This window comes from Pinus tabuliformis, chromosome 4_2 (assembly GCF_031772625.1).
Source record: "Pinus tabuliformis cultivar Carrire ecotype Pingquan chromosome 4_2, CPIR1, whole genome shotgun sequence".
In the NCBI taxonomy this organism is placed as follows: domain Eukaryota; kingdom Viridiplantae; phylum Streptophyta; class Pinopsida; order Pinales; family Pinaceae; genus Pinus; species Pinus tabuliformis.
Genome location: NC_142304.1, coordinates 1,065,862,467 through 1,065,878,181, shown reverse-complemented (window position 1 = coordinate 1,065,878,181; position 15,715 = coordinate 1,065,862,467). Strand labels below are relative to the sequence as shown.

Here is a 15,715-nt window from a genome sequence, read left to right as displayed (position 1 = left end):
AGTAATCAAATAGGTCTTAAAAATTACAGAACACCAGACTACATCAATAGAATTAGTGGTGCTTTTGAAATTAGTAGTGTTGTAGTGTTAAGAGAGTAATCAAATAGGTCTTAAAAATTACAGAGGACTAAAGTACATCAATAGGCACTTGGTAGAAGGAAACAGAAACTGCCTTTTTAATTTAGTTAAGATATTATTTAATATTTTTAAACTAAAGAACAAAATAAATTGCCTTGCTAATTTAACTAAGACATTATGTAATAGATTTATACTAAATAACAAAATATGACATGACCAGTCTATTAGTGAATGTAAAGGCATGGAAGAACAAATGTGTTGACATGGAAGAAGTTGTGTATTTCTTTTAAGTTGTAAATTGTTTGGCTCAAATGAGACAAGGATATTGACTCTTTTATCAGGTCAGTATGATAAGAAAATTCAAAAATTTTAAATTAGAGAAATCAACAATTTTAAGTAGGATACAAAGGAAATATACACATAGTTGGATCACTACATACACATTAGTATGGTTCTTAGTCAAATAATTGGCATGATAAAATACTTTTGATACGTTAATAATTTTTCCTTGGAAAGAAGAAGATTGGTCATTAGATTCCAAGACAAGACTTTCTTCACTCATGATGTCAATTCCCAATGTTTCATGCCTCAGCCAAAGCCAAGCAGAGACAAGTTAACAAGGGATGGATAATGTAACTTTATATTTACAACCACATGTGCCCAACAATAGACATGATTAGAAAAGGAGAGGGGAATGAAACTAGTTTTGCAACAATAAAGAGGAAAATAAAACTTACACTACATGCAGTGAATGACAATGGACTCAAATTATTATATAGTCTAGAGTCACTGCTCTCTTACAACACTCTAGAATGTAGAAGAGCTTTGGCCTCCGCTAGCATTGTTGTTGTGAGTTGTACTTGCATCACCCAACAAACATGTGAAATCTGATTGCAGTTTTGGAATGCCACCAATGCCTTGAAAAGTGTCTCTAATGGATTCGAGTGTTCCCACAATGTCCATCATAGTAGGTCGTCCTTCAGGAGAATCTCTTGTGCAAATCAAACCCAAGCTTAAGGATTGATTGAGGCAGCTAAGATCTTTATCTGCTTGAGTGCTTGTACTAGCCCCTCTCAATAAACTCTTGTCCACCACTTCCCCTAGTTGATTTGGAAAATGGTTACCCACCCATTTCTGTAAGTTCATTCCTTGCACAAACATGTTGTCAATAGGCTTCTTTCCAGTGAGCATTTCCAATAACAATATTCCAAAGCTATAAACATCACCTTTTGTTGTCATATGCCCACCCAATCCATATTCTGCATTCAAACATACATTCTCGTCATAAGGTTTATAGTTCAAAATATTTAATAAAAATATGAAACTCATAGTATTGTCTAAAATTCCATCTAGTTCAAATAATACCTGGAGGAATGTAGCCCACTGATCCCTTAAGTGCAAGTGTAGAAGTGAAAGTTGAATCCTCATTATTTGCAAAATATATGGTTGCAATCCCAAAGTCTATTACATATGCTGTTAGATCTTCACCAAGAAGCACATTGTTTGGTTTCAAATCACAATGGATCACTTGCATGAAACAATGGTGATGGAGATACATCATGCCTTGGGCAATGTCTATTGCTATATTCAACCTTTGAATCAATGTCAAACCACTTTCTACTTCACCATTAGGATATAACCACTTTTCTAAGCTTCCATTTGACATAAATGGAAATATCAAAGCTTTCACTTGGAGGTCTGAATATGAGGTTATGACTTTAATCAAATTCCGATGCCTGACTCTACTCAAAACTTTGCACTCCTTTTTGAAACTTTTGTGAGCCCCTTCCCTTTCCAAATTGAGAAGCTTGATGGCAACGAGTGTCCCATCATTCAAAACCCCTTTGTACACTTTCCCAAAAGTACCCACTCCTAACAAGTTGGCATTGCTAAATCCATCTGTTGCAGTGATGAGCTCTCCATAGGAAATTCTTGGGTGCCCCACATTTAAGGATGCCCCAACCTCTATAGGAATATTCCTCTTGTGATATAGTCTACACAAGATTCTTATAACTAAACACAATACAATAGTGACTACAATTGCAACAATAGATATGACAACTTTTTTCATATGAGAAAAACTTTTGTGCTTATGAGTAGAGCACAATGACAAATTTACCCAAGGTCCACATAGACCAGGATTTCCCATAAATGCTGTGGCATTAAGATTTTTGAAAACTCCACCTTTCGGGACCTCTCCTGACAAGTTGTTGAAAGAGAGATTCAATTGGCTGAGCATTTTGAGATTTGCCAATGATGTGGGTATTCCACCTGACAAATTGTTGGAGGAAAAATCCATGTTTTGAAGACTTTGAAGTTCACCCAGTGAGATTGGGATTAGCTCTTCAAGTGCATTGCAAGAAAGATTTAAATATTGTAATACTTTGCAACTTCTAAGCCCACTTGGAATATAACCAGTTAGATGATTTGCAGAAATATCTATAGCTTGAATCATAGTCATCTTACTGAGTTCCATAGGCAAGTGACCCACTAATAAATTGTTTGAGAGGTTGAAATAGATAGCTAAATTTGCAAGGCTTGCAACGGTTGGAGGTATCTTCCCACTAAGCCTATTGTATGAAAGGTCTAGCTCTAACAAGTTCACACATTTTCCTATATTTCCTGGTATTTTACCTGTTAACCTATTCATACCAAGATATAAATACCTTAGTTGCTGAAGGTTAGCTATAGAATCAGGAATTCTTCCTAACAGATTATTGCTTTGGGGATCCAAAAGCCCTAAATTTTTAAGTTGCCCAATTTCCATTGGAATATTTCCTTGTAAATTGTTTTCTCCCATAAATAACGTTTGCAAGTTTTGAAGATTTCTTAGTGTAACTGGGATTGCCCCGGTGAAAGAATTAGAAGCTAAAGAGAGCTGTGTTAAATTAGTTAAGTTACCAATCTGTGGAGGTATTTCCCCCACTAATCTGTTCTTTTCCAAGTATAACAAGTCAATTTTCCTAGAGAGCTGGCCCACTGAAGAGGGCAAACGTCCACTAAGATGATTATCGGATAAATCTAACTGTCGTAGGGCAGAACAGTTAGTAAGAGCAGTAAGAATGGGCAAGTCTGTAGTGCTGCTGCTAACCAGTTGATTGGAATCTAAGAAGAGTATTTGGAGCTCCGTCAACTTACCCAACCCGATTGGCACCATTCCGCGGAGTTGGTTACCGGATAAGTCGAGCACTTGAAGGTTCGTACAATTGAAGAGGGAAGCAGGAATGCTGCTACTTAACTGATTAAGTCCCAGATCGAGTTGAGTCAAGCGCATGCTCTTGCGGCACAACTCCACGGGAATATGGCCACTCAACTGGTTAAGAGCGATATCCAATATTCGAAGATTGGTGAAGTTAGAAAACGAAGCTGGTATTTGTCCTATCAGATGGTTGTCACCCAGAAGTATTTCCGAATCGAGAGTTACACTCCCGGGAGCGTACGCTTCCGTGAAGGTTGTTGATATGTTCCCCAAGCAGGCGGGGATTCTACCCGTCAGGTTGTTAGACTGTAAGCCTAAGAATTGTAGCTTGGGGAGATCGCATATTAGTTCATAGGGAATGTTCCCTAAGAGGTTGTTATCGCCCAGTGAGAGAGTCAGTAATCTACGGCAGCGGGCAAGAGTGGGCGGAATAGAACCTTGGAGTTGATTCCGATAAAAGTAAAGCTCCTTTAAGCGAAACAAATTTCCGAATTGATAGGAAATGTGGCCATAAAAACTGTTATTGCTAAGATCAAGTGTTCTAAGAAAGGAGAGATTGCCGAGAAAAGGAGAGATTGTACCTTGCAATTCCATGGATGAAACATCGAGTGAAACCACTCTCTGTCTGCGGCGACTGCATATGACACCTGTCCACTCGCAGAAGGAAACATTCCGTTTCCACGTAGCGGTTATATTTTGAGATGGATCGTAGGTGATTGCAGAGAGAAATGCAAGGAGAGCCTCTTCATCGGAAGCATTGCCGTGATGAGGATGCCGGTGGTCTGACAACCGAAGGGCGGAGGAAAATATGTAGGGACTGAGGAAAAGACTGATAAAGGAAGAGAGGAAAAGTAAAGCCCAAAAAAGAGGGGGAACGTTACAGATCTCCATCTTCTTCTGCTCTCGACGGAATGGGAATAGTTTGAGGTTGTTGCGAGGTGATAAGGATGAGAAATACAAACGTAACAGAGACGGAAGAATCTTTGTAAGATGTTGGGTGCCCGGGCTCATTTTGCGAATCAAAACAAAACACCGTAATCAAAAGATGCTTAACTTTAAAAAAATCAATCTAAAAGTATCGTCCGCCCTATTAAATTTTTACAACGAAGTACCTTCAAAAATGAGCGTGAAAATATTTGAGTGTTTCCAGAAAACTTTAGACTTTAAAACGTTGAATGGCCCACCTCCATGGAAAATGAAGTCATAACACATCTTTAAAAGTAAGAAAAAGTTTTGGGCCGATGGAATGGTGTTTCTTCTTGGAAATTACTCAGAATAAGTATTTTATTATTATTATTTTGAACTTATATAGAAAAAATTGAAAATAATTAAGGGAATTGTTTTGAGTGTGATTTTTAGATTTTCTGCCATTAAAATGAAATTTTGATTTGTATTATTTAAATTGGTTTTTTGATTATATATATAGATTCAGCACTCTAAAAATTCTTAAAATATTTTGATTATGCAGAAGGTAACCATCAAATTTGTGATTTCAATAAATTCATACGAAATTTAAAAAAAAACCTTTAAAAATACAAAAAAAACTTCCAAAAATTCTTAACAAAAACAACTCATTATTAAATACCGCGTGAATAAGTACGACTGCAATTCCATAATGCGCAGACTCGAGTCTCGGTGGAATCCATTGGAGGGTAGTCACCGACTCTACTTTTCGTTTTTCGAAATTTCCTGGAAATTATTCAAAATAAGTAATTTATTATTATTATTTTGAACACCTGCAGAAAAGGTTGAAAATAAATAATTACCATGTGAAAAAGTACGACTCCAACTCCAACTCCATAATGCGTAGACAGGTGTCTCGGTGGGATCCATTCGCGGTTAGTCACCGACTCTATTTTTAGCCGATGGAATGCTGTTAGTTCTTGGAAATTACTGGACTTATAATACACGCTTCCTCTCACTTTCGTATATCCTTGGGATTGGAGTTAAAAAAACCATAATATGTTCCAGTGAACAACATGGCAAACAAAACTCTGCGGTGTTTGTTATCTCTTGATCAAAGAGTTCAGCGTGGGTTTGCTACGCAAAATGATTAAAAGGTATAAACATATCTTCAATTTGAAGATCGTTGTTCATCATTTCTTGTTAGTTCTTGTGAATTTGGCGAAATGATCATATTTTTTATGGTTCGGGGATTCTTCTTCATGCCATTCTTCAGCGAATTCTGGCTTGCCATGAATCTTTTTATCAAGACGTCTGATTCGCCAATGTGCCCGCAATGTGCCTGAAATATGTTTCTGGCGTCGTTTTCTTTTGTTCTGGTTATGCTGGTATCATCTCTTGATTTTTTTGGAACTCTGCTCTTTGGTTGATCTGTCTGTTCCTTTTTTACTATGGGTTATATGTATTGGAATCAATATGTGGACTATCTCTTCCTGCTTCTGGATTAATTTGTGGCAATTCTGGTCTTGTGGGCTTTTTAGAGGTGATGTATAGGCCTCCCTTTTTTGCTTCTGATATGGAGTCTTCGGACTATACGTAATGATTCCTTTTCAAAACATGGGAGTTTCTTTATCTGCTGAATCTGCAGCTTTATGTATGGAGGATCTTTATATTTCCTTAATATAAATCTATGCTAGTTTTTTCCTCTTAAAAAAAAATACTTTTTAACCAATTTGAAGTGTATTAAAGATTTTAATTTCATAATCATATAGATAATGACAAGATCATATCAAAATATTTTGACTATTATGAATTAGAGCAAAGTATTGTTTGAACAATTAGAATTGTTGAAAAAAACTCTCATGAAGGAGTTTAGGTAATTTCAAAATACATGATATAATTGAAGTACAAGTAGTATTTAAAAAGAGACAACCTTGCATACAATGTATTATTGTTTTTAATTTATTTAACCTTGCATACAATGTATAATTGTTTTTAATTTATTTTAATATTGGATACAATGTATAATTAATTTTAAGAGTATAGAAGATACTAATGAGAAATTACATTTGCATATAGAGATTCAAATATATTGAAGTGTCTCTTTGCTATTTTAAATGTTATTTTTATTTGTTGGTAAAAATATATAACAAAATAAAATTTAGTATTTTATAGTTTACAAAGAAAAACTATATATAATCATAAATGTTTATGTACAAGGTTACTTATTTCAAATAATTTAGAGGTTGATGTGCAGGTTCGTGGTCCAATAAGAAGGAACTACATGGCCCAATCAAAAGACACAACATGGCACCCTCCGAAATAACTAGTGAGGCCTCAACTATGAATTATAAATGATTGTAGGTCGTTTTAAGATTTAAAAAATAAAATATTAAAAGAAGGGTTGGTGAGCGATCAAATCCCGTCATCCCCGACCATTAACTCAACATTATATATAAGGGGCGGCAAGCTACCAACTCCTACTAACCTTGTGGTTGGTTACAAACTGCCACATAAAAATGGAGCGACGGGTTTCGACCCTGGAACCGCCCATTACCAATTGCCCAACACAGATCTGTTAACCAAACCGCCCAAGGTGCGACCTTTAAAACCTTTGCCACCCAAATATTATATAACCATGACATTTGCACGATGTCAAGAGGGAAAGACGAGCAGAACAATGGGTAGGAGGTGGAACTCGTAGAACAGAACAACATGTAGAGGAACCAAGCATAATGGAACCACGATGGCGAAACCCTGTGACACAGGTTCCACGGGTGAAACCCTAACATAGGAAATATTCTTTGATGCTCATAAGAATTTGAAAGATTCCCAAGAGGTCCAAAAGTGTCAGTGTAAAAAGGGGGTCATGTTTATACTCAAATTTCACAATTTTTCACCAAGAATATGATGGTGCGGTCTATTTTATGATCTGACCAACCCATTTTCAGGCCATCCCCAAATATGGAGGTATAAAATGTATTTTCCATATAATCATTTGATTTTTGCTTAGATTAATGAAGATACCTCCTCACTATTGAAGCAAGGCCTAGAGACGTAGTCCACACTGGACGAACTCTGTTATCAGGCTCTTTGTGTTCTTTATCTTGATGGTTATCTTTATTTTTCCTCTTCTTTAAAGTGTACGCATATGTGGTTGTTAATGCTCTTTTACATGAAATATAGAATACGTCAAAGAAGTAAAGGTATCAGATCAATGACCCCTGGACTGCTCTATCCCTTAAATATTCCAAATGAAAAGTGGGAAGAAATATTGATGGACTTTATCGAACGGTTACCCATGTCGGATGGATGAGACGGAATCCTCATGGTAGTCAATAGAATCACCACATATGCACACTTCATAGGAATGAAGAGATTAGAATTAACAAAACAAATCGTTGATATATTTTGCAAGAATGGATATAAACTACATGGGTTTCCCAAGGTCATTATTAGCGATAGAGATGCTAAATTTAAGGGGAATTTATGGAAGAAATTTGTCAAACATATCAAAACATACCTCAACATGAGTTCAACATATCATCGTCAAACAAATGATCAAATAGAATTTGCCAATAAATGTTTAGAAACTTACTTTCGTTGTTATGCAACAAACAAACAAAATAAGTGGGCTCAATGCTTACACCTCACCAAATGGTGATATAATTCCACTTGTCACACATCAGCGAAAATAACCCCATTTCAAGATCTGTATGATTATGAGCTTCCTAAATGGAAGGAATTTTCCATTATTGAAACAAAATTTCCATCAGTTAAAGATCAGTTAGAAGAAACCTAAAAAGTCTTCCAAGCAGGAAAGGAAAATCTAAATATTGCAAGAAATTGTATGAAGTAGTAGGTTGTCTAAAATAGAACATATAGAGAATTTGAGTTTGGAGAATGGGTATTTGTTAAATTTCATCCCTATAAGAAATTGTCCTTAAAACAAAAGGGAAAAGACAAACTGGCACCAAATTCCTATGGATAGTACCATATTAACAAAAAGATCAACCAAGTAGCAACAACTTAAGCCTTCCTGATAAAAGTCATGTTTACAATGTCTTCCATATATCTTGCTTTAAAAAGGCACTTGGAAAACACCAAGCAACACAGACAACACTTTCGAAATTAGATGATGAAGGGAAGATCATTTTAGAACCAAAATGAATCATCACCACCAAGGAAAAGAATCCCTGATGAAGTGGAAGAAGCTACTAGAAGAAGAAGCCTCTTGGAAGACCAAATATTTCTGTCAACTCCTTTCATTACCTATGCTTTGAGGACAAAGCATTCTTTTCAAGAGGAAGACAATGTTAAGTATAAAATTAATATGTAGTAATGTGGAATGGGCATAATCAAAAGATCATGACCCCTCATTTAAAGTCACCAAGATTTTTTTTAAGCCATGGCCCTCCCACCATTGTAATCATCATTAATTATACATACATATATATATATATATATATATATATATATATATATATATATATATATATATATATATATATATATATATATATATATATATATAACTATATAACTCTCAACTATAGTATTAAAATTGAATTCACTCCACTTACATTCTACATGAAAGTCTCTAGGCTACAATAGTGAGGGTTGAGTGGGTTTGAGCAAGGCTCTAGGCTACAATCCTACGCCACACATCCCCATTGAACAAAAGTTGCGTCATGGAAAGGGAATCAATATATGGGTGAGAAGGTGTAGTGAGACTAGGGTTGAGCGAGGGTGACACCAGAGTCTAAATGGTGGATGCGCAAAGGGTTTAGTTTACACTATATAGTGTTAAGGATACACACAATTACCTAAGGTTAGAGGTTACAAAGGTCAAACTCACGGGTTACAAAGGGAGTGAAGCAAAGTAGTTACGATGGAGAAATTTTTAATGTTTGTAGCTCGGGAAAGTACTTCTGCACAAGCCTGAGTGTGTAGAGATGCAAAATTCACCCATCACCATAAGACACTCAAATGTTAGATAATTAGAAAAAGCACTTAATTATTGTGTTGGATAGTTAAGCTAAAGAGACTTAGGAAAAGTAAAGTAGATTACTTTAGTGTTTATGTTTTAATCTCAACCATTGATGTCAAGTGAGGTGAAATATAATATAGATTGTTAATCACTTTAGAGATTAGGGTTAGAGATTTAGCTCAATGTAAAGTTACAAAAACAAGGCTAAGGAGAAGAGAAAGATTCACCATAAAGCATCACAAGACATTAAGAGAGGCATCTCAGTGGGGAGTGGATAAAGACTTCCATTCTAGTGTTTGGGTCTGACGGAGGCATAAGTGCAGCATTGGAGATCCAAATTGTCCAAGGAAATCAAGGACAAATATAGGGTTTGATCTATGAGATCATATCCAACACATTTTGTATATGTAATTTTCTCAGTTGACTCATTATCTCATGATGAGAATCCAAGTTCATATTTAATGAAGAACTATATATTGGGAAAAATTTGTGTCACTTGTGATTGAGATTGGTTGTGTAGCATTTTTTTCCACTCCTCATGTTAAAAACTTATTCATTGATTGGTTCGGTAGATCTGCAATCTATTAGGTTAATAAATTTTTTAGTGCTAAGTTCAAGGATAAATTTAACAGAAATGGAATGGAGGGTAGTCAAACTAGAATTGTAACCAATTTGCATGCCCGATAAGTCCACCATCTTTTATTTTTTGGGGGGGGGAAGTCAAAACCCTAATTCAAACCTCAATTCGAATCTTATTTTTTTATCATTAAATTCATCTTCGGGTTCAGGTTCAACAACATGTTATAGTTCAAATTACTTTGACATACGTTCAACTTTGAGGTTCGTTGAAGCTCAACAAACTTAAAAAAAAAGTTTGCAAATTCCAAACTTGAAGGTTCAAGTTTGGCGAACCCTATGACTTAGACTCTATATAAGTTACTCAAAATATCAGTTTGGGTTTGCCATCTTAGTTTTCCATTACATTTACAATATTTATAAGTTTTTGATAATTGGGAATACTTTGGACACTTACATAGAATCAAATCTTGACATAGCATATAGCAGGATTGTGCACATGCTCTCACATATGTGTTGAGATAGACCTCACCTTAGTAAGGGTCTTCCAAGAAAAATGATTCTCAAAATTAAATGGAATCAAGTATTGGATTATGAAAACATAACATTTTAGTGTTAGATATCTCAATTGATAGGACATTTACATGATCCTTGCCCTCATACACAAGATCATCCTTCTAGGAAAAAAGGCACTAAATCAAAACCAAAAAATCTAGATTTTCAAGAGCAAACAATGTTTGGTAATGATGATGATTAGAATGAGGAAAATAAATAGCCACAAGTATTGATTAGGGAACCTAGTCCTCCCTCTAGGGGTAGAACATAAAACATGGATGCTAGGCTTAGCTCCTCATAGGAGGTAACTGTACTTGAAGCCCCTTAAGGTGGACCAAAGAGAACTCACAAAATGATATACTTCACTCTTAAATAACGAATTAGTTCCCTTTAGTCATCTTTACCAATCATATCTTGACTTATAGTTAGTTATGGTGGTCTCTTCTTCAAGAGGTGGCAAGAGGTTAAAAGGAAGACAAAAAGAATTGGATTGAGAATTAATTTTTAAGGGGCCAAAAATTATGTGTACATTAATTTGTAAATTTTCTCTTGCAAGAAGAGTCTCCACCTACACCTACCTTAACTTTGTATCATATTTTGAGCACGTAACGAATGCGCTTTCCATTTTACAGTGGAATAGAAAGTGCATTTTTTGTTCAAAAAAAAATTAAAATATAGTCAGTTTAAATATTCAACACATTATTATAATTGTGCTACTCAATTTTACTTAGTAACTCTATAAGAAAGTAAGATGTCAAACCCAATTCTTTATACCCAATTCTTTATAGATATATGAAAATTAGATGTTTAGTGTAATTCTTAATGAATTTTTGAATAAAGTAGTTGTGTCATATACTAATTGATCTTGTAGCATATAAAGTAAACAATCATCTTTGTCTTCATATTCTTTCTCTTTATTTGAACTTATAATTACATAAATAACTAAAAAACAAAAATCGTTGACTTGTTCTTTAATCTTGTAAAACAAATACAATTCTTTTAATATATTTATAGCCTAAATAACACAAATAAAACCAAATTATAGTGCATTTAAGTGGTAGACATTATAAGATTTATTTATATGAAGTTTTCCTCATGTAACGATAGGGGATTTTATAATTGAAGAAACATTTCCCAGAAATTCTTCATAGCTTACGTAACTTTATTTTTTTACACTCCACCCAACAATGGAAATGTTGCAGGGAAGAAGGGAATGAATTTTTTAATAAGGTAGTTGTGTCATATATTAATTGATCTTGTAGCATATAAAGTAGGGAAACAATCATTTTTGTCTACATGTTTTTTTCTTTATTTGAACTTATAACTACATGAATAACAATAGAAACAAAAATCATTGACTTGTTTTTTAATCTTGTAAAACAAATGCAAATCTTTTAATATTATTTATATAGCCTATATGACACAAATAAAACCAAATTATAGTGTATTTAATTGGTAGACATTATAAGATTTATATAATTGAAGAAACATTTCCAAGACATTTTTCGTAGCATATGTAACTTTATTTTTTTACACTTGCACCTAACAATGGAGATGTGCAGGGAAGAAGAGAATAAGCCTCAAATAAATAGGTCATTTAGAGAAAGAAGGAAATGAGGCTGAAATTACATGAAACTAATGACAATGAACTCAAATTAGTTAAAGGCTCAGTTATACAACCACTTCCCCTTACAACAGACTACAATGTAGAAGAACCTTAACCTTACCACTGTACCCCTTACAACAGACTACAATGTAAAAGAACTTTGACCTTACGACTGTTGTTACAAGCAGTACTTGTGCTACCTAGCTGCAACATCTATGCCAATAACAACATGGCAATTCATATAACATTTTATGAGTTTTGACCCTTTATAGGTAACCTCAGCATTGTCACTAATAAAAGGTCCAAAGATGAAAATGTAGAAAGATGCCAACCTTGCCGGTAATTGCAATCTTCAATAATTTTAGGCCTTTACCTGTATTGCAATAAAACTTTATTTAATACAATTACTATTATAGAAGGAAAATACCATACATTTCAGTCTTAACATCAATGAAGAAGAACCTGAATGTTTGGAGCAAATCCGCCTCCATCTCCTTCATCGATATGCCCTTTTTTGTATGTTAAACTTGAGGCATCTTCAATTTTATCTTCTAGCCTTGTTTAAGCACACTTCATAAGAATGGCTAAATGATTCTGAATCTCGTCTGATTCAACGTGCTGCACAAATAAATCCACCATATAGCTTATAACATCCTCGCACTCAAAAATACTACTCCATGCACAGCAGTAACATCCTCGAAATTAGCCGAGGCTTAATTTCGTATTGAAAACAGTGAAAACCGGAAAACGAGGCTTAATTTTGTATTGAAAACAGTGAAAACCAGAAAACGAAAATCTTCACCTGACTACCAAACTATACAATGGTCAACCTTGAGCTGTAAGAAATTGTACTTCATAACATCCACACTAAACTTCTCTACAATAGAAAAATCAGAAAATGGTATCATCCTTAAAATGGGTGTGATTTTCGTTGTTTGATATACTTGTGATACCTACAACATGCAAATGGTACAAAAGCATGAATTGAACGAAGTAAAAACTTCTCCTATCAATGCTATAAGCTGTCAAATTCTAAAGTTGTCCACACGAAAGAAGCAACAAATGTAATTGTTTCCAATTTTAATACGAAACTTCCCTGTGTAAGATTTTTGAGATACATAGATCTAGATCTGCAAAACAATAAACAAGCTTGCAAGAGAAGGAAGGAAGCGAGTAAGAATTGAGAAAAGAATGAAAATTGATTCTAAAATATTAGTTTTAGAATAAATACATAAAAGCAACTAAGTTAAGCTTAGTTGTACATGCAATAACTAAAGCTAACTAAAGCTAAGTGTGCTTTATCTTATGTTAATGTGTACATGTGCCACATGCAAGCAATAAGTTAACTGGAGCTAATCTAGGTGCATGTACACCAACACAGCTAGTCTAAGTGCATGTACACCAACAACTGGAGCTAATCTAGGTGCATGTACACCAACAACTGGAGCTAATCTAGGTGCATGTACACCAACACCCCCCCTTAAGCATAACTTAGGTGAGTGTGATGCAAAATGAATGAGTCCCGACAACACGACCATTTTAGGTACCCATATACAATGCATAAAAAGGAGGAAAGAGGGAAAACCCAGTGGGAAGAAAACCCCCCCTCAAAATATAATGCAAAAGTAAAGAAAAGACAACTGCTAGGCAGTCGTGTCCTTCACCCCAAGACGATCTCGCAGGAATCGAAACTTCTGCTCAGTGAAAGTCTTGGTGAAGATGTCAGCAATCTGCTCGGAACTAGGACAGTACTGAAGATTGATGATCCCATCATGAATGAGTTCTCTAATGAAGTTCATGTGGATCTCGATGTGTTTGGTACGCTGCCGCTGCACTGGATCTCTGCAAAACTTTAGCGTACTTTGATTATTGCACTAGATGATAGTCGGATGATGGACACTAATCCCAAGCTCAGATAGGAAATGTTGTAGCCAAATTGTCTGAATAGTGGCATTGACTGCTCCTCTATACTCGGCCTCTGCTGATGATAAAGAAATGGCAGCCTGCTTCTTACTTGACCAACAAATTGGGCCGGATCCCAAACTAAGTACATAACCGGAAGTAGACTTGTGATCAATGGTGTCGCCAGCCCAGTCTGAATCTGTGAACTCGATGAGATTCAAAGAACAATTGGCTGCATAATGAATCCCATAGGTGATTGTCCCCTGGACATATCGAAGGATGCGCTTTGCAGCATTCCAGTGTAACTCATGTGGCTCCTGCATGTATCTAGAAACTGCTCCGACAACATAGGAGAGATCAGGACGGGAGTGAGTGAGATAAAGAAGACTTCCCACAAGCTGGCGATACAATGTGCAATCAACCAATGGTGTGTCTTTGCCATTCTCAAGCTTTATCCCTGATAAGAAAGGTGTGGATGCTGGCTTGCAGTCACTCATGTGAAATCGTGCCAAAAGATCTCTGGCATATTTTGGTTGAGAAATGGTAATGCCAGAATCACGCTGATGAATCTCTAGTCCAAGGAAGAAATTTAGCAAGCCCATGTCTGTCATAGAAAACCTCTTATGCAATGCAGTTTTGATGTTAGTAATGACAGAAGCTGAACTACCCGTTATCAAAAGATCATCTACGTAGAGTACTATGATCAACAAGGAGTCAATTTTATTTAGAAAATAAACATTGGAATCAGATTTGCAGCGTACAAAATTTTGAGATAACAAATAAGAATCCATCTTTGCATACCATGCTCTAGGTGCATGCTTGAGGCCATAGAGAGACTTCTTTAGTTTGCATACCAGAGATGAATTCTGCATGTATCCCAGTGGCTGCTCCATGTAGATTTCCTCCTCGAGATCACCATGAAGAAAGGCATTCTTCACATCCATATGATGCACCTCCCATCCTCTTGCTGCTGCAATGGAGAGAGCTAGCCGAATGGAATCCATTTTTTCCACTGGAGCAAAAGTCTCATCATAATCAACACCATGTACTTGCTGAAAACCTTTTTCTACCAATCGTGCCTTATATCGACTAACTTGGCCATTTGATGGTTTCTTGGTCCGGTAAACCCACTTGCATCTCACAAGTTTGCGATTTGAAGGTAGCGAAACCAAATCCCAAGTCTGGTTCTCAATGAGAGAGTTATATTCCTCATCCATGGCGGCTTCCCATTCAGGATGCCTATTGGCTTCTGCATAAGTTTGTGGATCAGATCCATGCATCATATAAGCATGCATGGGCATGGATGGCTCCATAGCTAAGAGTGCTTGCGGATCTTCCTCAAACAAAGGGATAGAGGCAGGATCATCAAGGATATCACTCATGCTGCGCCATTTTTGTGTTGAAGGTGGTCGAGAATCTTCCAAACTACATGCAGAAGTATGATCTCGATGTTCAACAACTGGTGGTCTAACAGGGGTCACAGGAAAAGACTCATCTTCATCAGAATGCTGGTCTGAAGTTTCATCTGCATACTCATCAATGAGTGGTGATGAAGATTTGGTAACAAGTTCATCTACTAGTGCATGCGAAATATCTTCGTCAAACTTTACACTCCTTTCAATAAAGAGCTCTTCAGTGTGGATATCAAGCAATTTGTACCCTTTGACTTCATCAGAATATCCAACAAACATGCATGCTTTGCTTTGAGGCTCCAAAGCCTTTCTCTTCTCTGGAGGAATGCGAGCCCATGCTCGAGATCCAAAAATGCGGAAATGACTAACTTCAGGTTGCATGCCAGTCCAAGCCTCAAAAGGTGTTTTTCCAGTAACAGATTTATGAGGAGATCTGTTCTGGATGTATGAGGCACAATTAATAGCTTCGGCCCACAATTTCGACAGAAGAGATC

The 15,715-nt window shown here is 35.9% G+C and overlaps 1 protein-coding gene across 1 annotated transcript; it reads right to left on the bottom strand.

Annotated features, from left to right (window-relative positions):
• Window positions 1–522: 522 nt before the first annotated feature.
• Window positions 523–4,207, bottom strand: LOC149173304 (LRR receptor-like serine/threonine-protein kinase RGI3). The gene is made up of 2 exons (XM_089424553.1): window positions 3,859–4,207; window positions 523–1,337 (listed from the first exon to the last, which is right to left on the bottom strand). The coding sequence occupies exons 1-2, from the start codon at window positions 4,166–4,168 to the stop codon at window positions 886–888; spliced, it is 762 nt and encodes a 253-aa protein (XP_089280679.1). The 5' UTR covers window positions 4,169–4,207; the 3' UTR covers window positions 523–885.
• Between the last annotated feature and the right edge of the window lie 11,508 nt (window positions 4,208–15,715).

Excerpts from the sequence above, each read along its gene's own strand:
- LOC149173304 (XM_089424553.1), bottom strand. The coding sequence starts at position 4,168 with ATGGAGATCTGTAACGTTCCCCCTCTTTTTTGGGCTTTACTTTTCCTC. Across the intron at positions 1,338-3,858 it reads TTCATCCATGGAATTGCAAG|AATATGGATTGGGTGGGCAT; the intron begins GTACAATCTCTC and ends GTTTGAATGCAG.